Source organism: Protopterus annectens, chromosome 3.part0 (genome assembly GCF_019279795.1).
Source record: "Protopterus annectens isolate FY-2018-M chromosome 3.part0, PAN1.0, whole genome shotgun sequence".
Classification (NCBI taxonomy): domain Eukaryota; kingdom Metazoa; phylum Chordata; order Ceratodontiformes; family Protopteridae; genus Protopterus; species Protopterus annectens.
Window position 1 is genome coordinate 1683554534 of NC_056731.1, and position 27466 is coordinate 1683581999.

Consider the following 27466-nt stretch of genomic DNA (forward strand, 5'->3'; position numbering starts at 1 on the left):
AGTGGTGTTTTTCTGCATGGTATCAAAGTGAAAACATTTAACATTTTAATAAATATGAATCCATCCATCCATCCATCCATCCATCCATCCATCCATCCATCCATCCATCCCTCCATCCATCCCATTTTTGCACATAGAGTAGGGTGTCACTTCAACAGTGACAATAATCCAGAGCCAAGGTTTACACCATTGGGTGGCTAGCCCTGCCACATTATTTCAATAAATATGAATCTCCCACTAAAAGCCTCTTAGATTAATTTAGTACAAACATTGTCACAAAAAAATCAAAGACTATAAGCTGAATGGATTTAAGAGCAGGATGAATGTCCTTCCTACTCTGCAAAGTCAGCAGTTCATAAAGCACTGCCAGCTGGAACATTTGATTGTGTGCCATTTGGTTTAATGTAGTTAAGTAAGCCAAGGTTGTCTCTACCAAGAAGAAACTATCATATGATTTTCTCTCTCTTTTTTATTTTCTTTTTTTATTTATCAATTTTCCCTGAATGGTAGGGTTTGGAGTGAAATTTGGAAAACAAAGCAAAAGATTTTGTTTGATGTTATGCCAGCCTTATCCTTATTCACTTGTCTTTACTGTTGCAGAGATTGTTTGGGTCTCCTACTAAGCAAGTATGCTTAGATGTCTAACACTGTGGGTCACTGGGAAGATGAGGAGGGGTGTGATGAAAAATATACCTCTAAACCTCTCACCGCAAGAAGTCTGAACAAAGTCAAAACTAATGGGGGACAAAGGCCCAGAACCAGGGACAGATTTTAAATATTGCTTTTATGAACAGAAAAAAGTTGCAAGAATGACAGAATTTGCATTAGTATGCATCTTCCTAAAAATCTGAAATCTGTAACCCAAATGCCTGTTGTTATATAGTTACCACAGTCTTCCATCACCTGCCAGAAAATCACACATTTTATAAGGAACAGAGGAAAAATATGAGGTAAAACTTTGCACATTTTGTGATAATATTGACAGCTGAAAAGTTGAAAAGTATGGCTGGAAACACTGACAAGCTGTTTGGTCATTTATTAAACCATTTTAATAATTCTTACGACCTCCTGATATTTTCAGGACATGTCTGGCCTCATACTCTCTGCAGCCCTATTCATTTTCCACGCATCATATCACCCATCATGGTGGGTGTCTTCCTTTTCAACAGCACGTACTTTTGCCCAGGCATTGGAGATAGGGTACAATATTTGATTTATAGTGGGTTGTCATCTGTGTTTCATTCAGACTTTTTTGGTATACTTATAATAATACCCCTGATTATTAACATGCAGGACTGCAAAGCAAAGTACTGCTATACCTTATGTATATGCTTGGAGCCATATCCAATGAGAGGTACTACGCAAATGCAGTTTTCCAGAACCAGACAAGGTCCTTACCTACATACTGCATGTGCTGCACCTATCTACTTGCATGCACAGCATATCAATTGTCTAGAGTTCATCCCTCTTTCTGGGATAAGTGAACCAGTGACAGCTGATCACTCCCACACCCACTACTCATGTTCCCAGACTGCTACCTAGTACTTTGTTGCAGTCAAGGCTTTATTCACATCAGTCTTGAAGATTGCAGTGCTATTGAGTATTGCAAGTGTAGATGAGATAGGAGAAAGGAAAGTATGGGGAAGGCAGCAGTGGGATGCTGTATCCAAGAAGATAAGATCAGTTTAATATGCTCTGGCATGCACACACTGGCATGTGTATATGCACACACACACACCCACACACACCCACACACACACACACACACACACACACACACACACACACACACACACACACACACACACACACATGTAAACACATACATACCCTTCCAACACATGTATGACTGTGCACACATGTATACACACACACACACACACACACACACACACACACACACTTATGCAGGCTCAAATATTTATATGCAGGTGTACACACATTTCTTTTTCTTTGCAGAAAAACTATTAGTAGCATTTTGCAGCATACCCATATAAAGGAAGACTGTGTCATTGTGTACATACAAACATGCAGACATGCATCTAAGTGCATACACACACACACACACACACACACACACACACACACACACACACACACACACATGCACACACACACACACACACACACACACACATGTAAACACATACATACCCTTCCAACACATGTATGACTGTGCACACATGTATACACACACACACACACACACACACACACACACACACACACACACACACACACACACACATATATATGTACATGCATATAACACACACACACACACACACACCCACACACAAAAACAAACACGCACACATACACGCTTATGCAGACCAGCATACTTACATGCAGGTGTACACACATTTTTTTCTTTCTTTGCAGGAAAACTATTAGTAGCATTTTGCAGCATACCCATCATACCTCTCAACCTCTTAGCACAAGAAATCTGGACAAAGCCACAATAATGGGGAAACAAATGCCCAAAATTAGGGACACTTTGTAAATATTGCTCTTACAAACTTAGAACGTTAATAGAGTAACACGTTTTGAAAATCAAATCTCTGCAATTATATTCTGACTTCAGTCCTCAGTGATTTGCCAGAAAACTGCAATTTTATGAAAAACAGACAAAAACATGAGTCAAATATCTGGATATTCTGTGAAAGTGTGGACAGTTGAGAGCTATGATACCCATATATACATAAGAAGACTGTCATCGTGTACATATAAACATGTAGACATATAGCTAAATATATGCATATAGACACACACACACACACACACACACACACACACACACACATATATATATATATATATATATATATATATATAATTTTCTCCATAATAAAACTAGGAAAAACAGCTAATTTTTACAGTTAGTAGAAATTAAGTAAATGCATGCTGATCTGCTGTGGGGACTGCTTAGCTTCAAGTATGGTCAATGAATTTTGATCACCTCTTATTAAAGTAATAAAAATTGATTATTTGTACAAAATCTTTTCATTGATTTCCAAGCAAGTGGAAACAGAAATAGCATACTTTGTTGTACTGTGTGAAGAGTTTGGTTGAATTATTATTTTATTTCATTTTTAAATTATTTTAAGAATTTTGCTATGATGATCTATAATGTTTTTATCTAACAAATCCAGACACACTGATAGGGAAAAATATTCCGGCCTGAAAACTAGTTGTATTCCATAAAACAGCTATATTTTTATGTCAAAAGAAAAAGTGAAAACAAGTGTGCATGTGAATCTTGTACTTTCCCTTTACATATTTAAAGAAATCTGATGAATAAAGACATTGCTTTATAGCTCTTGCATTCTGCAGTTTTGAAGACTTTTTTATGAAAATTATTTTTAGTGTGTTATTCACATAAGCAAAACAATGAATGACCTGTAGAACTGATCATTTTTGTATTCCATGAGTCTACATGCCTTATCAGGCATTGCGAACACCTATGCTATTTCCACTGTTTATTTTGCATTTAGACAATGAAAAATACAAACCAGTACTGGAAAAGGAAAATGCTATGTTCTCCAAAGGTTTAATTTAGTGAGAAACGCTTACAGCATGGAATATAGTCCCCCCCTATTTTTATGTGAATGGTATTTCCCTCACTACTACACCAAGTCTGCCGGTTACCTTCATCATTTTGCAAGTGTCTTTCTGCAGAGTAAAGAAGCAAGATCTCAGCTGTGCTTTCTTAGTATCCAAGTCTGCTATTTGCAAGTCTGGTGGGAGCATTTAGAATGACTATGTACAAAGGGAAACGTCGAACTCAGAGATGTAAGTGGAACTGCTAAACACAATTTTCTATGGTGCTGATTAATTTTACAGTAATTAGATTTTTCTAAGCCTGTACCAATCCTTATTAGTTCTGCCAAAAAAAATAGGTTTCCTCTGCATGGAAGAATCATCTGAGTAAATGCCAACTGTTACAGAAAGACCTGGTTGCAGCAAATGAATCATTATTTTACTACTGATTTTGTCAGGAACCTCAGTTTATAAATAAGCAGATATGACTTGCAGTCTGGGTATAAAACATTGGAGGGGGATGTCAGTGAATAATGAAGGAGGTAGATTGAATGTTATTAACTTATGTACTATAGACTTTGTAAGAATATATTGCCAAATAAAAAAGTTATTTCTTAAAACTAATATCAGTTTGCTTAACACTGATGGCCCTTCTGTATTATACAGCTGAGAAAATACCTTGTTTCTATGGAAACATTTTGCAGGTAAAGTATCTAGAGGCAAATAAGGCAGTACAGCCAAAGTTGCATTTGTTTGTCTGTTTTTCTGTCTTGCCTTTCCTGACATACCTGCATATATAGTAATTCTACCATTATAGCATTATTTTTTAACACTTAAATAACTCAATGTTCAATACTCTTACACAGATATATCTTCTAAAAATATTCAGTAAGGTAGTATAGTAAAAGTAAATTTTAAAGCAATTAATTTTTTCTTGCTTACATTTTATGTAATAACATATTTAATTGTTTATAAAGAAACACTACACCAAGGTGCAGCAATGGATGTATATATCAGTGGTAGTTTAGATATATTCATCTTATATGATTTCACAATGCTAAAACATGTTTAAAATGTGTACTAGGTAGCTGAAATCTTGCTTAAACTTGTTTTATAAGTGAAAAGTGGTTCTCTAGTGCTTCTCTGATTTGACGTAACTGGCATTAAAATCAGGCATCATAGTTAGAAGTGAGCAGATTGTGGTAATTTCTTGTTGAGTTTGTTATGTAAAGACAGAGACTGAGACAGAAAGAGAAAAAGATGAGAGGTGGGTGGACATGAACTTGGCACTGTATGTACTTATCTCTTTCTTTGCCAACCTATCAGTTTACTTATCTTTTTGTTGAGTGCATTGTGTGTGTGTGTGTGTGTGTGTGTGTGTGTGTGTGTGTGTGTGTGTGTGTGTGTGTGTGTGTGTGTACAGACAGAGAAGAACAAGAGAAAGGAGAGGTGCTTTAGATAAAGACAGAGAAAGAGTGTGGCAGAGAATAAAAGAGTGGGGTCTAGAGAAAGGCATGTCAAGTGAATTTATACATTAATTTCTTGAAGTACATATACAAAAACGTGTCAATATTCTGGGCTGAAATCATGCGGTACTTTATCACTCGTGTGTGCCATTTGCATGGTACCTGGAAGTAGATAGGTATTAAAAGCTTCTTAAAGATTAAAAACATCTTCTTAAAGGTAATATGTGCCAATGGTAAACATAACAACAAATATATTGACTTTCATTGTTCTATATTTCCAGGTATAAATCTCTTTATCATGATGAGGTAAGTGTGGCATAGCAACTGATAATATGAAACAATTTCTTTAATATCTTCCAAATATCAGCTACATCTCAAACAATTTGGTCACTGCTTGGCTGTTGAAGCTTATTGGAAGGTGATCAATAGGAAATGTAATCATGTGACACAATATGCTTTCATCTATATACAGCCAAAGATACGTACCCTGTATATGAAAATTATTCACCAGTTGCCATCATATCAAATGTTTCTGAATCCAGAAGTTATGTTTGTATAGAAGGCAAAAAATCCAGCTTACTCACAAAATAGATTGGTTTGAAACATTCAGTTACGCATATTAGCTTAACACACCTGTTTCATGTTTAATTCAATCCAAAGACAGAATGTTCATACAAAATTGTGTGACATATGATAATTACTGCTATTTGAACAGTATGTTACAGACCTTTAAATGATCACATACTATGAACTTTTGTTGGCGGAGATAGATGCCCAGGTTTAAAAATTAAATTTCGTCAAAGTAACATCAGAATTCAGTTTAACTAAATCCATAGGAATTGGGTTTATGGCAAATATATAGTTTACCATAAATGTTTGCACTAGCAAGATTCAAAGAAGTTACAAACCGCAGTGTAACATGCAGTATATAGCATACGGAAATATAAAACCTCTGTTACTGTCTAAGGCTTCAGAATAAGGTAGGCTTACACATCACGCAAGAAAACCTATTGAAGGCACTGTGATAAAAAGTTTAATATTAAGGTAGAATACTTCAGGTAATTTGGAATAGGACTATAATGTAATAAATAGTTCTGACACAACTGTTTTATTGCTCAGGAAAAGATGAACAAACTCAGATTTGAAGGAAGACATAAAACAAGCATATGCTATGATCAGCATTCTGCAAGTTGTATCAGGTGCATTTAAGTGTGCAGCTGAATCTTAAATGCTTGTCATTGGTTCATATAGTCAGATTTTAAAAATGGACACTTTGTACTAATGTGAACAGTGTCACGTTTACAGTATGGCAGTGCAGTGTTTCTGTGGGACTCCACTGAAAGTGGAACTTCCCAGTGGGACAATACAGTTCAAAGACGTAAACAAACAATTACAAAAATATATATATATACACACACACACACACATATATATATATATATATATATATATATATATAATAACTGAAATTGTGTATTGCAATATAATGATGTAAGTATAAAAAGTATAAATAAGCTCAAAATACACAGGTTATATCAGAAAGTTCCAGATACACTACATTTGCAGATAATGGCTACAAGTATTCTGTAAGAAGAGCAAATGAGGTGCATAACAGCATTCTCTGATTTTTGAAGATTAATTTTGTAAGCATCCTTAAAACAAAAATCCATGCCTTTGCTTATTATGAATGTATTGTTTGTATACTTTGCGTATTTATGTTTATGATCTCTTGGGTGGAAGTGTGAAGTGAAATAAAAATAAAGCTAACTCTAGTAAAAGACTATTGCAACTCATGGCATAGTCCAAAATTGTTAACTAAATGCAGCATTATAAAGTTTAGGTGTGATCAAGTTTGCATATTTTCTGTATTAAGTGAAAAAGGTCACCAATGGCTTTGATAAATCCGCCTCACATCCAAGAAGCCTGTGTACACCAAATGTGAGTCACAGGATGAATGCGTACAAAAAACACAGCAGATATGTGAGAAGACAGCTGTCCCCAGTGTAAAGGAATAGGACTGACTTCACTACATTGTTGTTTGTGAGAAATGAAAAATAACACTTCAATGTTACACTATAAAGCAACAGTAATAAACAGTCCAAAACTTCAGATCTAAATTCCTCCTCTTTGAAGGTGCTGAAGAAACAAACTCAAACAAGCTTAATCACCAGAGTAACTAGGCTTTAATTTATGATAAGCACCTGAAAAGTTGATCTGATGAAGTCCAGTCAGTGGATAAAAGTGCTGATCATAAATTAAGAGTTATTCTGGTGACTAAGCCTATTTGAATGTGTTTCTTCGGCACTTTCATAGAACAGGAATTTGCATCTGTAGTTCTGGACTGTTTATTACTGATGATTAATATTGCAGTGTTTAAGTATTTTTATTTTTCATTTTTCACAAATAACAATGAAGAAAAATCAGTCTTCTACCTTAACGCTGAGGGCAGCTATCTCTTTGCATTTTTTCTATATTACTGCACAGAAAATGAAGTATGATAAAATGTAGTAAAACTATGAGTAAAATAAATACAGTTAAATACCTTTCTTTCAATTGAAGCTTTTCATCTTCAGACCAATGGGTCAGCTTATACAGTGACATCGAGACAGCAAGTAGTTGTTGTTCTTCTTTCGGCTTTTCCCGGTTAGGGGGTCATCACAGCAGAATTTCGGTCCGCTAATAATTGGCAGTATAGTTTTATGGTTCTGAGGTGCCAGCCCGATGCCCAAACTTCAACAAATGCACGCCCATTCACGCATGTCTTTCGAACGCCACTCGACCACAGGGAGGACATGCAGACTCCACACAGAAGGTGCTCCAGCCGAGAATTGAACGGGAGAACCTCTTGCTGTGAGGCAACAATGCTACGGCTGCACCACCACACATAACCCGAGACAGCAAGTAGTGTGTGTAGTAATTTGATATCCATCAGATCCCCCACTAGACAACACAGACAGTGTAGATGTGTCACATGCCTTTATGAGACTTTTTCTCTGACTCAATTCCTGTAATGTATTTAAAGGTATATACCCCGAATATAATGTCACACTTCTACTAATTGTAAAACATGGGGGCACAACTGTTTATTTTGTGACTTGTAATCAAGTCACAGCATATTGCAGCTAAAAGACTGCATGTTTTTGGTGTTAGCATCTTGCAACATCATACCTTGGTTTATTGTAGATTCCATACTTTGATTTTCGGTCATCGGACTGGGATAAGAGGAAAGGTTGATTTCTTCCTTGCTTTTATACCATTTTTTCTCTTCTCTATGAACATAACATACAAATGTAAATAATTATTTTACATTGTCTTATAAAATTGAAAATCATGAAATTGAATGCACTGCATTCAACAGCTATATTGTTCTATTCAGATGTTCTTTTTGTATCTGACTCACACTAATATACTGATTATAAGTTTTGTTTACTATACTGTAAAAGCCTTTATTGATCCATTAAACTGGTCTTTGGGGATCTTCGAAAATGAAACACCAAATGGAAGCCTAATTCTTTTCTATCTTTGTAACTGGTCATTAAATGTGCACTATCTTTATCTTGAATTATCTGTTACATTCTCTGATGTACCTCTAGCACCAACATGGACTTATCTGGCACTGTTGTAACCATTTCTCCATTTTTAGAAAAAAAGTTAATCCTAATTGTATTCAGTTTGTTCAAATTATGGAGATGAATACAGATGTGAATATTTTCTTACATAAACAAACATTCCATTCCCTTTCCTTATGCACCTAAGCTTTCCATTCACTGCAATCCATGACCATTTCCATTTTGGAGTACTACTAATACTTTTCTTAAAGCATGTATCATTTGGTATAGCATCAGGATTTGTTTCTATGCACTATTCTCCTGGCAAACTTTGCAAGTTTAAAATGAAATCATCATAGTCATGAAAGGATATCATTTTATAGAGTTGTAGAATATCTATGATTTTTCTGTGCCTATTTGCCTATTTCTTAATATATAAGAACATATTTTCTCTTTGCTGTTGCACTGCAAATTTATGCATTCCTGGTTTCTCACAGGGCAAACAATATAAAATATTAACTGAATGAAATTCTTTGAATTTCAACAATTTGAAGCATGGTCTTGTACTTCTTATTTTTTTAATTATATGTCAGTAGCTTTTGACAATAAATGTACGTGGTTCCTTGAATCTGTTAACACTATACACATGCCTTTGTTGTCTGTGCCTTTTACTCCCAGTACTGTAAAATATTACCAGACTAAATATTGCACTCTGTACCAATGTTCAGCCTAGAATGTGCATCTGTCTTTTTAATCATTCATATTTCTCTTGCCAATAGTCTGACCTGCACTTTTGTTTCACCATTTGTGATGCATTTCAGGTTTTACTGCATCAACTTTTTTCCTGTTATTAGTAAAAGCAAACAAGCCATGTCGTAGTTCTGTTACATAACTCATAACCCAGTTCATACTTCTCTTAGATGACTAACAAATTCTTTTGAAAACACACTAGTCCTTCCTTTTACTCATGTTTAAAAAAGATTGTTCCTACCAATGCTTCTAAAAACTCACTGAACTCAGGATACTTCTGATTAAGCATATAATCCCAAATAGTATAGCAGGATTGAAGTTCGGAACCACTAGGTTTCATGCACAGCATGTGGTACTTTTTCCTCATTTCCATTACTGTTGCAACAAATGTTTACAATGTTTCTTTTTTCTCCTTTTAATTACCTAACCTGTTATCGTATATGTTTCATTTGCCTGATATAATTTTTGTAATTCTGTGTTTGTAATTTTAGTCACCCTGCATATACCCACAACCTTCTGTTTTTAAAGCATGCCCCTTGACTGATCATTTATTATTGCACTAAATGTTTTATCTGTTATTAATGAAGCAGGAACCTCACCAAATTACCACTCTTTGGTTTGATTGTTTAATCAGCAATACAAGCTTTTATGGACATGGTTGGAATGTGTGCCCTTGAGAAAAACAGTGTTCAATAAATGTCAAGTTACTTCTAAGCAAACAATACGTTTTGGTGTTCTCTAATCACTTTAGTTTTATCTTTCTCATGTTTTTGAATGGTAAAAGCATTAAATACTTAATGGCTTCTTCCCCAGTATTATACATCAGTGAAGAACTCTATACCATTCAAGCCTATCAATTATTCTAATTGTAGTAAGGAAAATTTGAATTTCTGGATCCCAACAGTTTGGTTTTCTCTTAAGTTACCTTGTAGCGCAAGACGTTGCAGTTCCAGCATTTCCTAATTACAAATCATAGTTCAGTCCTTCTCAGTACTTAAAATCTAGAAAGTAAATACTTTCTTTATATGCATAAATAGCTTTCTTCACTTCTGATACCATATGGCATTTACATGTCAATCAGGAAGATCAGTAAACAACAAGGGCACCGTAGATGTGTTAGCAGCCTCCATATGGTATATACTTTGACTTCTAGATAGCAGTGAACCATGTGGTATGTAATTTTCTATAGTTAGACATTAGCATATTTAAACATATATTCCTCCACATAGTGCAGCACATGCACACATGCAAACATGCACTGAAAATTATAAGATCTACACCTACATCTGATACTTGCATTCCTACACTAGTACCGATACTATAGAGCACAATGACAGGAGACTAGTCATACAGTGAAAGAAATATTGAATTGTGTTAACATCTATTTGAGTCAGTTGTTGAGGAAGAGGAATAGCAGTTGCTTCATGGCCCAGCCCGAAGTTACACTAATCATTATAAATACCAGCAGAGATATTTCAAAAAAGACTCCATAAATACATATGTAAATATACACATAAATAAAGTTTTATTAGTAATGAGAATGGTGCTACTAACTTTAAAAGACATATTTCTAAATCCCTGATAAATGTGGGATGTGGGCTCAGGATTTGCAGGCTGCACATTAAAAAAAATCATTTATCTGGCCAAAAATAAATGTTGCATTCAAACTGTTAGTATATATTTCTAGTCATACATCTATCACAGCACGTATGATTCCATGAGCAGCAAAAAAAAATGCTCTGTAAAGTAATTTACATTAAGGCATAAATCCATATATGCACCATAGAATATTCAGTATTGTTTTTTTTTTCTTTTTTTATATATTAGGTTTTTATATTTTATAATCACATATGTATTTATTTGTTTGCATTTGTTTACAAGGAAAGTCTGCCTTGTCAAAATAAATACATAAATAAATAAATAAATTATAATCCTTTTCAGTCAAGACCCAAAGTGAAACGTTCCTGAAAAATACAAAAATACAAAATGCAAATACAAGAAAAGAAAATATGCTCCAAAAATATCATTGTACAATTTACAAAAATTAAAAACTGCATCAGTATTGTTGTATAATATTAAAAATAGGCTTTAATAAACTAAGTATGAAGATGAGGTAATATGACCTAGCTACGCTTTTAAGAATTAACAATAAAAAACTTACTAGTCTTGGTAGTATGAATGTAAATCTTCCGTGCACCACTTATTTGGAGCTGTAAAATGAGATTGCATTTAATGCACTATTTATGTACTTATTTGAAACTTTTGCCAACAGGACTGAAATCTACAAAGAACTGCTTCACACTTTTGCAAATTCTGGAGAGTTCCATGCTGATGCACAGCACTGAAGACATCAATTATAAATACAAATAGGGACGAGTTGTGATGTGGCACACATGCAGGCCAAAGCTGCTCATGCATCACCAGATGTACAATGCCTATTTGCCTCCCATGTTATCCTGCTGTCTCTGTACTGGTTATATTCCTGTGATGAAAACTAAATAGTAGGACATTGTAGACAGCCTGCACTATGCATGTTCATTACTGCTATAACGACATCTGTGAAAATTCATATTGATGTTGGGCAACTGCCACTGACATCCACAGCCTTAAAGATGATCACTGTATCTGTCTCTCCAGTCAGGGACAATAGACATTCTTCCATATCTGTTAATATTGTATTCCCTGGTGGGCGACCTACAGTGGCCAACTGCTCAGCCACCATCCATTGTGCTGTCACCTTGACAAGGTAGATCATACCTGTGGCACACCTATGACATTGCTACAACATGTGATTATGTCCAACCACTGCATTGATGTCACATACTAGTAACTACCATGTCTGCTAATGTATAGGCAGGTCAGCATCATCTGATCCCATTAGCCACTACTAAAGAGTGCTTTTTGCTCTTACTCCTGCATATTTACCTCTTACCTCTTTCATTTTCCTTTTTTCATTTCGCTCTTCCATCTCATCCTCATCTGTGTCTCCATTCATAGTGGTCATGCACCCTCTGTACAGGGTGAACATGCAGCTATACCCACAGATTAGCCTGTGACTGTACACTTGGGGCATTCATTGCCTCTGGAGGGGGAGGTACTTTCTATGACTGTGAGTCACAGTGCTCCTCCCCCAAGCTTCTTTCAGTATGTGGATATCCATAGCATTAAATGATAGACATGGTCATTGCGTTTTTAATAATTTGAAATCTGATGAGAAGTCTGCATTGAATGGCATAATTGTTATTCAACCGGCACGTAAGGATGGTCATATAGTTATCATGGACAGAGATTTCTACTATTCCTCTATTAAGGCAATGCTATCTGACATTAATGTGTATTTAAAGACTGACTTGGCTGAAATTCACTGTATGATACGTAGAGTGCATAACACTGTTAATGATTGTTTATTTCTGCAGAGTTAGCTAATTATCTGATTGTGGATGCCCCATGTATTCCCACCTTTCATGACCTTTCTAAAGTACATAAAGACCCTGTTGCACCCCGTCCCAGGCCTAGTGTAGCTGGGGGACGGTGGTTAACTGAACCCTTCTCAATTTATATAGAGAAACAGATTAGACCCCTTCTGGATAAGTCCAAGGTTGTATTGAAATATTCTAAACAATTTTTATAGACTATACATGAGCATGTTAGTACTAATGGACTACCCACTGACTGGCTATTAGTTACAATGGATGTATCTTTGTTTACCATTATTACTAATATAGAGGGTTTAGAATTGCTTTGTGCATATATTAATGAACATAGTATGTTTGATAGAACCCGCATTGATCTGATTTGTCTTTTTCTTGAAATTGTACTTGAAAACAATGTTTTTCTACTTGACAACGAATATTTTTTGCAGACCTCTGGCATAGCTATGGGCACATCTTGTGCAAATAGCTATGCTAATATGATCTTACCTCAGTGGGAGAATACTTATGTACTTGGTTATCATGACTTTTCCAAGTTTATTAGTTTTTATTCTCAGTTTGTGGATGACATATTTATGTTGTGCATGGGTATGCTTACTAACCTTTTGGGTTTTATTGAATATTTGCATAGTACCACATCTTTTTTAAGTCTTTCTTTGAAATATTCACTTACCAATACTGAATTTTTAGATGTTGAGGTGATCAAATGTGGTGATATGCCCTTCGATACAAAATTATTTAGAAAGGGGTGTTATAAAAATTCCCTTTTACATAAGACTAGCATGCATCCCCAACATGATTTGCAAGTATTGTGAAGGGCCAGGGTATGCAAGCTTCTAGGCTGAATGTGCAAAATGTGCTTCTAGGCAAAATTTTTTGTTATTAACTTTACTCATTGTAACCTCTATACCTTGTTATGTCTTGTATGTTATATAATGTAAATCTCTGTAACATGTAATTTTTGAAGGAGCTTTTCTCCCCAGGACTCCACTGAAAAAGGGTTCACTTGGCCCAGTGGACTATCCTGGTTAACCAACAGCAAATAAATAATAAATAAATAAATAAATGTGATCAGGAAGGTTTTAGTAATGAGATGGTTGCCCTTAAAGACCATTTTATGAACCTGGGATATAAAAGGAAAAAAGTGGATGAAGGCTTAGCGTTAAGTACTCAGATGAGATCTTCACGTGCTAGGCCCTTTTTTCCAGAGCTATTAATACATCATGTACAGGTGATGCTAATGCTAGGAAAGAGAGAGGCCTTACCTTCTCGCTCCAGTATAGTAGTGATGTTAGTATTGTTATGGGCATTATTAAAAAGCATTGGTCTATACTCCTTACAGATGGTTAGATTAGGGGTACTGTAGGGGAATGTCCGGTGTTTGTTTTTAAAATAGATGAAATCTGGAAAGGATGTTATGTTACCCAAATAGAATTAGGAAATCTAAATTAGTGAGTGATGTGTTTGGTACCTTTGCCTGCAATACTGCTATTATTGTACTTTTATTGATAGTATTACTAGTTTTGTCAATCCAGATTCTGATATTAAATTTAATTTCAGTGTTATGGCTGATTGTAGCCCAAAGAATGTTGTATATTTGGCCCATTGCATCACCTGATCATCTTTCTTTATTGGAAAACAACTGGAGGTTGAAAGAACATATTAGCGAACAAAATTATTGCATCGATATACAGTATACAATATATGTGTAATCCCTTAGCAAAACATGTAGTTGAGAAAGGGACCTCTCATGAGTTTAGGTTTCGTGTTATCGACAGGGTCTATATGAGTCCCAGGCTAGGTGATGTAAGGAATAAGACTGAAACAGTTGAACTTGAATGGATTTTGAGGATGCAGTCTAACAGGGGAACTGGACTTAATGAACATGTCTCTTTAAAATCCAATTTGAAATCACATGGGTTAAATAAGAAGTGAATACATAAAATGTGTATATATTTTTTACATATTTTAATATTTTTTGGTTATTAATTTGTGTGTTCTATTTGATCTTTTTTATTTTTAATTTACTGTTTCTCTTTAACAGTGTTCCTTATGTTTGATTGCTAGGGGTGGATGTGCCTTTACAACTGTTGTTTGATTTGCTATGACAACTTTTATAATGTAAGTGTTTTAGATCTGGTTTTGGTCTGATGAAGTGATTTTTTATCTAATTGGGAAAGCACTTACCAGAATAAATATAGTTTTACTGGTTCTCTGTGCTTCCAGTGTACGTATTTTATTTATAGTTGATGTTTTTATTTGTTTACATGGACACTGCTTTATCAGAGTCTCGGTACGTTTTTTTTTTGTAAGTTTTATATGATACTTTGAAATATTATAGCTATTCTTGATCTGTTGGTTATTAGCAGATATTACCTACATGTTACCTTTTACAACTAAATACATTTGTTATATGTGATAAGATAGCTGACCAGATATGGTGTGAGAGAATGCCGCAAAAATCGTAAATATTTTTACACATTGTTGTCCACATTTTCAATACCATCCAGCATGCTTATTGCCTCCATAGTGTTGTGAGACATATAATTTAGCAAGATAACTAAATGCCATCTGCTAATCAGAATGTTGGGAAATGTTTGAAGAAAATAGCTTTTACACTGATTCTGTCTCGTTTTGCCCAAGATTTACTGACTAATATTTGTAATTCTATTTTCTGCACTGAAAAGCAGCTAACGCCTTTAAAAGCTCTTAAACTTTAAAACTATTACATAGATTGTAGTCACATGGGACCAGTGTTGGAAAAAAAACAAGCAGCTCAGCACATGGCCTTGTTCCTTTATTATGGAGTTGAATAAAAAGGATTTGCATTATCTTATTTCCAGTTTGTTTCTGCCTGAATGTGCTGAGCAGGCTGTTGTTTATCTGTTTGTTCTGGGCTCATGCCCATTCTCTTGTTTAGTTCTCTGGCCATACAATATTTTATGTGTGCAGACGATATTGGAACCCAACTAACAGCTTTAAAAGCTCTTATTGCAATTTGTGCTTTTAGAGAAGGCAATTTCATGGTAACAGTGTGAGAAATCAAATCACTTCTTTAAAAGCTGTTAACATCTGTCACACTGCTTCACAAATGGAAGGCAGATGAGAAATGCACATCTAATGAACTGACAGCTTTAAAAGTATCACTTTTAATAGCACACAACCACTTTTGCAATTAGTGCTACCCTACAACAGCTACAACCCATATTATAAGTTATTATAGCTGTTTTCATTCTCAGTTGGATCTGCTGGCATAACCAATGGCAGTATCTGACATGGCTTAGGGGTAAGTCACTTTGGCTGTGGTGTGCAGGGTCATGGGTTTATGCCTTGCAGAGGCTGTTTATTTAATGTCAAACAGAGCTCCTCATTAGCACTCTTCAAGAAAAATCTTGATGATTGGATGGGAAATTCATCCCGGGGATCACTTCTGTGGCTCTGCTCGACAGGGGCATAATTTTCTTGGGTGGCGAAAGCCAGGGTACATTTTTTGGCTAGGGCCGATAGCCTAGTACCTACCTATGAACCTATGTCTTCTCACATGGATGTCAATAAATTTACTATTCACTTCTTATATTTCATTATTGGAATTAATTTTTGCCACCTATTTCTTAATTGCCTAGCAACATGGTTATGATAAGATGCCCAGCCATGGTCCTATGTTACTACATTGAATGGATTCAGTAAGAAGCTGTTTTAAATTATGGTATTACACAAAGTCAAGCACTGTAGACTGAGGACTATTTTTTCCAGAATTAAATAATCAGAAATTATCACCCTAATAAAATAACCCATAGTTATCACACTGAATTTCCATACAGCATAAGCCATGCAGGAATTTGCCATTTTCAATATTTGCAGACTATGAAAACGTACATTACTCAAGCTGGGATGTTGAGTTCTTTCTATGTATCCAAAAGACTGGTATTCATTGGCAGATTGTTTTTATGTATAAATTTTTCATGTATTATTTATTTTTAATTGTTTACAACAACATGAAATGTTAACTCAGAATTATTTTCATATACATGAAGTAATTTCACTGTTAACTGCTGTCATTATATGGTGATGACTTCTATAATTGGACAGTTCAGATAGATCTTTCTTAATGACAAACCATCTTTTCACACTTGTACAAACAGAAATGTATTCCAGACATAAATCAGATTATGTTTTCTTTCTGCTGGTATTTAAACTCCTGATATTTTGTAATTTAGTTTTATGTTATTAAAAACATAACTTTGCATACCATTTCTCAATATTTTTAGTAGTCAAGTTCAAAAATTTGAGACTGGTTTTCACGACTTTAGTTTGGACAATGCATGCCACATGAATACAGACAGTAAAAACCATATGCAAATAATGAAGATTTGACTATAACTTTTTTTTCTCAACTGCTAAGGCATTTTAGTTATATTTAAGTGCAGTACCTTCAAACAGGTTGTAGTATTCTGACTCAATAGGCATTATATAAAAAGGGAAACTCTGCCTTTAAGTAGTTCAAGATGAAGGACAGACATGCAGGTCAAGCCCCTGTGTTCTACCAAAAGCAGACAAACATGATATAATTATAATACAGGGTGCTCCCATAAGATGCATTGATATTGCAGTGACACTTAAAGTTTGACAAGTATGCACGGACCGAGGATTATCCACAAAGAAGTAAAAGCAGTTTCTACCTTAAAGGCTGTCATTCTTTTTGGCATTGAGATGTTTCGTTCTGCTGAAAAAGCATTTCCTCAAACATTGCTTTCTCTCTTGTGGAGTCTCATCTGCTCACTACAAGTCTTATGTAGATCAACCATCTTTTCAAGGTGCTCAGAGATTGAAAATTGTCTGTTTCCTTCACCATGGTGCCTTGTAAAATGGTTTAGCATGGTGTTTGACTTCTGAGAAACTTTTTGTCAGTGTTATCAAGAACCTACAGCCATGATGAGCAGTTATTTGTTTACACAATGCACTTTCTTACCATCTTGCAAGACATTGCTGATTCTTCTTCTTTCGGTTTTTCCCAGTTAGGGTTCACCACAGTGGATCATCTGTCCGCTCATGATTGGCAGTGGAGCTTTACGGTGTTGAGTTGCCAGCCTGGTGCCCAATCTTCCACAGAAGGCACACGCATGCACAAACTCAACCTAGGGCCAGTTTAGAGTGTCCAATCCACCTACTGCATGTCTTTGGGATGTGGGAGGAAACCGGAGCACCTGGAGGAAACCCACGTGACCACAGGGAGGACATGCAGACCCCGCACAGAAGGCACCCCAGCCGAGAATCGAACCGGAGAATCTCTTGCTGTGAGGTGACAACGCTAACTGCTGCACCACCTCATAATAAAGTATAAAAGCATCCCAAAACTGGTATTTTTAGCATTTGCCGACTACTGAATCGAGACAGCGTTAATGTATGTTATGCAAGTGAGGAAAATGTTAAGAATTTAAAGCATACTGAGAAGATGCAAATGATATAAATAATCATACCTACATTTTTACATTTTAGTCTTTTTTTACCTGTAATTATCAGATTGGGTTTGGGGAAATGCAGATTCAATAGTAAAGTATGAAAAAGTGGTGAGCATCATTTTACACTTTGGCAAAACTATGTTTTTGTTACTTGTACCTTTAGAGTTGCTAAAGGCATATTTATGTTGGGAACAGATGGAATATCACATGGGTTAGGGTTCCAGAATTTAATTACTACAAAAGGAAGCCAACAAAGTGATTGTTTGGTTTAGAAACAATGTATTTACTTGATTAGAAGTTTGCTATACTTTCTTTGGAGAATATTTTTGCACCAGAACTCTCACTGTACATTTGTTAGGATGACAAATCAAGGTATGAATTACTTTACATTGAGAGGATGTGATATTTTGTTAAAGATCAAGCCAGTTCCTTTTTGTTGTTGTTGTTATTTAGAGCTAAGAGTTTGACTGAGTAGGACAGCAGCAAATTTACCTGGAAAGTATGCCCTTTGAACATGGATAAAGATAACAGAAGCATATAAGCTAATCAGAAAGAGAGTATTGCTAACTGCTAGACTAGCATTGTCAGTAACAACATGTTAAGGAAGTAAAAGTTAAGGTAAGTAAGTGTAGTAGTGTTGTTAGATTTGTAAGGCATACCTATTTCTCTATTTGTCTTAGACATTACATGATTTATGTGGTAATGAAATTGCAGTTTATCTATTATTACTCCTAGTAGCTGATGATGATGATGATCTGTTATTACTGCTAGTAATTTTGGATGGGAGACTTGTTCAAATGGCATGTTATTTTTTGGTATGATTAGCATTTAAGTGAACTCAGAGATAAGTAAAACTAATTTAGTTTCCTTGGCATTTAGCAGCAGATTGGAGTCCATTAAGCATTGCTCAGTAAATGAAAAGGACTGTTGTGAAGCAGACTGTAGTAGTGATGAGGGGTTTACAGTACATATTACAATGGAATCGTCAACATATAGTTTTAGTGAAGAGTTAGATATAACTGTATACATATCACTGAGGGTATAGTACTGATTATTGAGGTATTCAGGTTTCACCCCATATGGGAAGTGGAGAGGTGCATCTCCATGCTAAAAAAAGAACAAAAAAGAAAAAAAGTTACTTTAATGTTCGCTGGAACTCAATTAAAGCAATTTTTATTTTACATAAATGGCACTCACTGAAATTACCTTTGCTGTATATTTGTCATCTGTGAACCGACTACTACTCAACATCTATTTTTAAGAGTCTGCCAGATTAACAAATCTCAGTATAGGTGTCAAACTGCACCATTAGCTTCTGAATAAGCATCGCAGATTCTATGGATGCTTCCCTTAGAGTTCTGGATGTGGTCTATATTAACATATCCCATGCTCAGATGAGCGAACAACAGATAATCGACCCAATTTAAGCAAAAGATAAAAATGTCGAAACTTCAGAACAGCGATTATTTTACAATGGAAAACAATTGCTGTTCCAAAAAAAAATACTGTAAAACATTACTTAATGTGGAGGGCTCCGCCCCCCCCCCCTACTTAAATGTACCATCACCGAGATCGTACTACAGTGCTGAAAAGGCGAAGTAGTGAAAGCGGCCAAACAAAGTCTTCCCCAGGGAAAGAATTTGCTGAAAAGCCACTTCGCTATTTTGCCTTTTTGCGCTTCACAGTTCAAAAAAGACACATTTGACAACCTGCATCTGCGACAGCATAATAGGGAGCCTTCTGGATGTATTTGTTTAATCTGTGCAAAACCAACTCATGAATATGCACACATACGGAACTATGAATCTTGGACTGCATGTCACAATGCCTTAGCAGTATCAGCTGTAGTGTAATCATATTTACGAAGCAGGTAAAGAAGCACAACTATCATAAACAATAATATTATCATATTGGTAAACATTTGTAATATGACAGATTCTGCAAATATTGTTCAGTATAATTACTTTTTCACTAATTCTTACTTGTGGACACACTACTTGACCAATCAAAGTGTATCTGTTGGCTAGAAATTATCAGTTGGTTAAACAAATCAGTACTTGAACAAAATATAACAGTTTTCTTAGTTGTAGCCCCTTAACACAAATTTCTCATGAAAAAGTTTGCTTTCCAAGAGTGTGTATGAAGAACAAACTAATGCACTTCTGTATTGAACTTTAGTAGCATTTTAATCTTCTAATCGCTCATTCTGTTTGTTAACCAGGTAAGTGAATTAGTCCTTCTTGGACCCTTTTCATCAATGACCTGGACCACGAAAGCAAGGGCATATGTCATATATAGAGAAAAAATTGTTAACCAATCAACAACATTGGCTTGTTTAGGGAAGTTTGCTTTGGGAGGTTGGAAGAAACTAGAGTATCTAGAAAAAAAATCAGTCTGATGTGAATAAAAGTAGAGGTAAACAGCAATGACATAATTCAGCCGGCCAAAGACCCCCCCCCCAAATTCATTTGTTTTCATTCAAAAGCCAGTGCCGTGTTCTCATTTTGTAATGCATATTGAACTATTGTGATTTTTGAAACACGTCAAGGCTTTGTGAACATTTATCAGATGTGTTTGTTGTGCAAGAGTAGATCACTCACTAGGGCAAAGCGGTCATCACTACTTCAAAGTTAGCACATTTTAACATATGTTTAAAACACTTTAGGATATAAGCCTATAAACTGGCAAACATTAACCTAGGAGGGAGTTTACTTGAAAATGCAGTCTGTCTTTAATGACATTAATTATGTATTCTGTGTTTAAGCCGAAATGAATAGAACATTATGTAATTATATTTGTAACTAAATGTTTACAGTGCAAGGAGGTAAGACCCATGACTGGTTTGCTCCAGGCATTACAGACAAGATACTATGGCAATAATATTTATTAAAGTGCTGTGCATTCACAACCATTTATTATTGTACATTTATATAATGAACATTGGAAATCTATAATTAATTCAGAGGAAACAGTCTTTTTTGAAAGTAACAAAGTACTCACATTTTATCCTAAAACAGTAAGCTTAGTAATAAAGTTACTAGTCGCATATATTAGAGTATGCATACACTTAAATAAATAAAAGTCAGATATGTAATTTATTTATATTGATTTGTTGATATTTGTTTATTGGGAAAGTATAAATGGGTCATAAGAGCCAATTTTCAGTGGAGGGCCAGGGATTAAAGCGCCACTTAACAGGGAAATTACAAAAAATTTTCAAATACATTACATACAAAACAGCTGAAAATTCTGCATTTCAAAAATAATCAACAATATTGTAAGGCATAGAGATATACTAAAAATATTTAACAAAAATAGCATTGGGAAAAAATCAAAGTAAAACACTATATACAGTTCTGGAGAGCATCATTTTGGCAATTCACAGCAGTAATAAGTAAGTCATGTGTTTAGTTAAATTGTAAATATAAAGGGGCAGAGAGATTAGACTAGATTAGTATAATGGGGAGAAGGTGATAGGAAATGGTTATGTAAAGTGGCAGAGATGGTAGGATAGCCAGGTCAACAATAATACCACACATAACATTTGGTTGGTATAATCTTTCATACAAGGTACACTGCGTAAAAATAAAGTCCCTGGAGGGCATGATATGCTTACACATAATACATGAAATGCACATATATCCCATACTGGAGATAAAAAAAGGAAAACTGATTTATTATTCAGCAATGCATTTTACTAAGAGTCATTAATTAAATATTTTATATATATATATATATATATATATATATATATATATATATAGATGTGTGTGTTTGTGTGTGAGTGTGTGTGTGTGTGTGTGTGTATATAGATATATGGTTCTACTTTATAACATCATCTGACCATAACATCGACTCGATTAATAGTGAGATGACAACATCTAAAGTTTAGAACAGTGAATTCCCATAACAGTGAATTTTGCCTCTGGGAAACTAACCACTTGGCAACCACTGACAAAAAAAAAAACAAAAAACTAAAGAAATGAAACCCACCAAAGTGGGGGCTTTGCACCCCACACCCCCCATGTGGAGGGGCTGTGACCCCCACACACCCCCTACTTAAATATTCCAACTCTGAACTCACACTACAGTTGAGAAAAGTGCAAAGGTCATCAGTGGTGTCCACGTGGTTAGTTTTCCAGAAGCGAAATTCTCCATTCAGATGTTTATCATCTCACTGCTAAGCATGCCAACATTATGGTTAGACGATGTTATAAAGGGGAACCAGATATAAATGTATATGTATATATTTATATATATATATATATATATATATATATATATATATATATATACATCCTCAACCCCTTTTCCCATTTTGTACATAGGCTTGGGGTATCACTTCAGCAGTGACAATCATTTGAGTCAAGGTTTACACCTGCCACAGTAGTTTATTCGTACCACTCACTCACACACACACTCACACCTACAGCCAATTTAGAGTTTCCAGTCCACCTACTGCATATCTTTGAAACATGGGAGGAAACGGAGCACCTGGAGGAAACCCACATGACCACAGGCAGTATATGCAGATTCCACATAGAAGGTACCCCAGCCAAGAATCAAACTTTAGAACCTCTTGCTGTGAGGCGACATTACTAACTGCTGCACCACTGCAGCACACACATATATATATATATATATATATATATATATATATATATATATATATATATATATATATATTTCAACTTACCAACAAGATGACCACTGGGCATCCTACCAAGCACAAGAGGTGTTGGAGTGAGCTAGTGATGGAAATCATGTGCACTGCCAGGATGCTGTTGAGAGACATTGGTGATACACCCCAATGCATCACACACTACCTGACAATTGATGGAATGGTAGCCTTTCCTAATACATTATTGCTTGCCATGTAAACTAGAAGGGGCCCTCATTGCAACATGGGTGCAGTCTATCACACAGAATACCTCAGGGAAATGTGCCATCCCATAAAAGGCACACATAGTGCTGGCTTAGTCCTGAGGTGACACCGAGAAATTGATACATGTGTCAAGAGTACATCCAGGAACTGCTGCAATATCCTCAAGACAGAAGCCTGTGAGATCCCCATCACAATCTCAGTCCTATACCTACCTTAGTGTCCACAGGGATCAGAAGTCCAATGGGGATTTCCTGATTATCAGTTATACTCTGCCTACATCTCTGCTTCTTAGCCAGCTGGTGTCACTGGGCACAAGCGGGTTTGACTTGAACAAGACAAGCAACTCATAGCTGGAAATAGCAAGTCTAGTAATAAGTGCCAGCATATTTGCACATTACAAATTGTTTGGGGAGACTCCTCTTCTTATTAAGCATCTGTGGACAGCATGGGACATAGGGAAAATTCCACAGTGAATTACAAACAGGCATGAGAATGCTTCATTAGCATTAGCTGAGGTGCATCATTTTTCATTTACATCTTATTAAGATTTCATTTGCTTATGCTCATTCAAGATCATTGCACATTTCCATAAGTAGCATCTATGAATAGCAGCTTAGCTGTGCTCATTTGCAGGCAGTGCAGATAGCCTTAAAGCATCTGTGTAATGCCTATTAATACCACCCTATATGTCTGCTGTAATACAGTGATCTTACTTCCTTCTGCAAAACTAGCAATAGTTATTCATATACTGTTAACCTATCTGGAGTGCTGTAATGCTCTTTACCAAAAGCTCTTAGAAATGAACCTCGCTAATGTACAGTGTTTCCAGAAATCTATGCATGTCCTGCACCCCCCCCCCATTTGGGGGGGCTGCACCCCCTCCACTTAAATATACCAACTCCAAGATCGCACTACAGTGAGGGAATGGGACTAACTCCTAGTCTTCACTACTCACCGTTGTCGGGGATTCGTTCTGTCGGCAGTCGTCTCGTTGCTGTGGTCGTCGGTTAACTGGGCTTTCGTCCATCTGACATGTACCCATATATATATATATATATATATATATATATATATTATTTTTTTTTTTTTTCAAATTCCCCTAGTACAGTCGGACCCAGACTATCGGAAGTAGCTCATTCTGTTTCTAAGAATCTTTTGTTTACCTGCTGAGCCTTGCATTGTCTGAGACTAACCTAATTAAAAGACTTGTTGGCATCCCTTGTGCCTGTTCACCAGGTCTTGTTACCAGATGAGGAACTGTTTTGATCGCTAGAACCAGGGTTGAAATATCAGGCAGATGTTCTTTTGGTTACCTGACCATAACAGTGGACTTATCAACCTTCTCTAATCAGGGTAGTCCGACTAAATCTTAGATTAGTAAAATCTCTTTATATACTGTTACATTATGACTCAACCTCCTTCTCACAGTTCTTTTTATGGGGCTCAATTCTGTTACTAAGTCTGTGTTTGTATATTTGTTACTAATATTTCAAACTCATTTCTATAATATGTGCATTAGTTAGATTTTTAAACACTTTAATAAATTGAATTGAAATATTTCAGCTTTATTACTGAGTGTGCTTTCCTGGGATCATTAGGTTTAGGTGAAATAGTACATGAAGCGATAAAATATTTTGTTTTACAAGAGTGAAAGGACTATGTGGGACAAGTAGATGGTACAAAACAGCTAAAGATTATCCACAAGCTGATGTTATACAGAAGTCTGAATGCTGACAGAGTCAATGATCAATGTCAGAGAAAGGAAGAAAGTTGTTAAGGGGTATGACACTGAATTTTCAAAACAAAGAAGTTTAATTGATATTGCTCATTAATCATATCTGGCATAAGAAAAGATATATTAAGAGAGAAAACAGTGTTTGCTGAGATGCATTAGATGACTGGAACTGCAGTCAGCAAGTGTGAATTATGTCAGTCCAGTGTCAATCCAACTCTGACAAGACTGACAGTATGCCACTAGAGATGTCACGTTTACCAGAAGATTCATAGACGAATGTCAGTATCAGCTTTTTTGGTCCCATAAACAGGCTTGAATATGTCTAGTTTGTGAAGGATGAATATTTCAGGATACTAATAGCAATATCAATTACATGCATATCAGCAAATGTAGTTTAGAATAAGAGAGGTGTTGAAATCAAACAATGAGCTATCATTCACTGTTCCCATTTTAAGCAAATTCAATTATGTTGAAATCAGACAATGAGCTATCATTCACTGTTTCCATTTTAAGCAAATCAGTCTTGCAGGATACAACACAAGAAAACTGCTCCATTGTGTCTACAAAGAAATGGCATTGCAGTGGTGTATGGCCAACAATAGCAAAACACTTAATCAGGATAGCCAGCATGAAGAAGCTTTCCTGGAAACAGAAAGCCATTCACAATACTGAGAGGTTTAGTGGAGCTCCAGTGATCATAGAACAGGAAAGCCACCTGTAGGCCTCATGTTCAACTAACACTTCAAAAAAAAATTTTTTTTTCACTACATATACTACCAGGAAGTGAAACCAGAGATGTGACAGTGAACAGAAACCAACCATAGTCTTTTGATGTGGCAGAAGCTCAAAAAAATATGACTTCCAAAAAAGAGAAGCTTTGTTAATAAAATATTTCCGCAAGAGGAAATAATCTGTATCATACACTTCTAATTTAAGACTTGGAGTTAGCATTATGGTTAAAAAGATTACCTTACAAACAAAAGGTACTTGGTTTGATTCTCACCATCGAAAAGGAAATTGGCTATGCTTAAAAGGGCCAGCAAGTGCAGCTAGCCTACTATTAATGTATGAACTTAAAAAGTGCATGGTCATTGTATCAAAAGGAATTCCCTCACTGCCAAACCATTATCCCTTTTAAAAGTTCATCATTGCGGATGATGTCATTGAAAATATTGACACACAGATCAAAGACAGTGTGTTAGTGTAAACCTTTCCACAAGAAAGTGCATATACAAAATCAGTTATACCTGTGCAGTTAAAACACTCCATAAGAAATGTAAAGACAACTGTTTATTTCACTATGTTATATACCTCACCAGAGGTATAGAGAGATGAAGCTCTGATTATGACCCAGGTAACCCAAGTCTGATGAGTGGCCCAGGTGTTAGATGATGAGGCAGTGTGGGTGTGCTTTTCCTGGAGAGTAGGGAGAATTGTAGGTGCACTTTGTCTGAGCTTTGGCCTCTGCCTTAGCTAGAGGGATGGGAGAAATTCCAGTATGTATAGCCTTCCTATTGCGAGCATGCTCTCTGACCACACCTCATAACCCGCCCTGGTTGACAGAGTGCACACCATCATGCTGAGGGAGAGAAATAGGGCTAGGAAAACCCTAGAAAACCCTAGTCCCTTCAGAATGATGGCACCCACGCAGTAGCTTGCCCCTCTCCTCTAGGTTCAAACAACTACCCAATCACACAAGCCTGTGCTATCAGCCTGGGATCATGAATTGGTTCACTGAAAGTGCAGAAAAGGATGTTTGCTAGCTAAGAAGGGAGACGGAGAAAAAAATAACATGTTATGATGAGTCTTAATATTTTTTCAGGTTTCAGATTCTTGTCCGGATTTAACCCAATGTTAATGATTTGTTTCTCATAAATGCTAAAAAAAAGTTACTTACATTTGAAAATTCAGTCATCTAGTTCACATCCAAACTATTCTTTGAAAAATCTATTTTTAAAATGTTGATACTACTAATTGGTATATAAAGTTTTTCCTTTTTGTTTCTGAAGAAGTGATTTAGTGATGAGCATCATTTACAGAATATGTCTATTCACAAAGCAGTCAGTTATTTCTATGTGGCTTCTATAGTGTTTGAAAAGTCCAAGAACTTGTATAATTCATGCCCGTTCTTATTTCAACACATTGAATAAAATTTAAGATAACTCTTCACTTCACTACATTGCATAGATTAATATTTTTTACATAAAAAAACTGTTTTTTCTTTAAAAATATATGGGTTTGCTATAATTCATTTAAGTCGTATCATTTTGTGTTTGGTGGGGTTTCTCCATCTCTGTTTTACAGATCTTCTAGGCCCCCTCTAGTTTTCTGTTCACATATGTTAATCATTGCCAGGTATCAGATACATGTTTTACCCCTCCCTGTTGTACTTTTAAAACCTGTTATGTCCTGGATTTTTTGAGCAATTGTTATAGATAGAAAAAAGGCATTTCAACATTTTTCTTCAAAAAAGCATTATGTTGATCACTTTTTGTCAAGTTTTCTAGTGACAATAGATGCTGAAATGAAACAAAGACCCTTTTCCTTTCTACATGCTGGGAAATATTCCTGAACCAGAGTATGATACATTTCACCCTATCATAACAGAAGTTAGGCAAATCTTTTCTATTGACATCATGGCAGCCCCCACAC

The 27466-nt window shown here is 35.7% G+C and overlaps 1 protein-coding gene across 2 annotated transcripts in view; it reads left to right on the forward strand.

Annotated features, from left to right (window-relative positions):
* The first annotated feature begins 3662 nt into the window (after positions 1 to 3662).
* The window catches only part of RALYL (RALY RNA binding protein like), a 1351009-nt gene continuing 1327205 nt past the window's right edge, over positions 3663 to 27466 (forward strand). For both annotated transcript variants that reach the window (XM_044065722.1, XM_044065723.1), the window contains exon 1: positions 3663 to 3792. In XM_044065722.1, the coding sequence (XP_043921657.1) occupies positions 3756 to 3792 (37 nt within the window). In that variant the 5' untranslated portion in view covers positions 3663 to 3755. The remainder of the gene's footprint in view (positions 3793 to 27466) is intronic.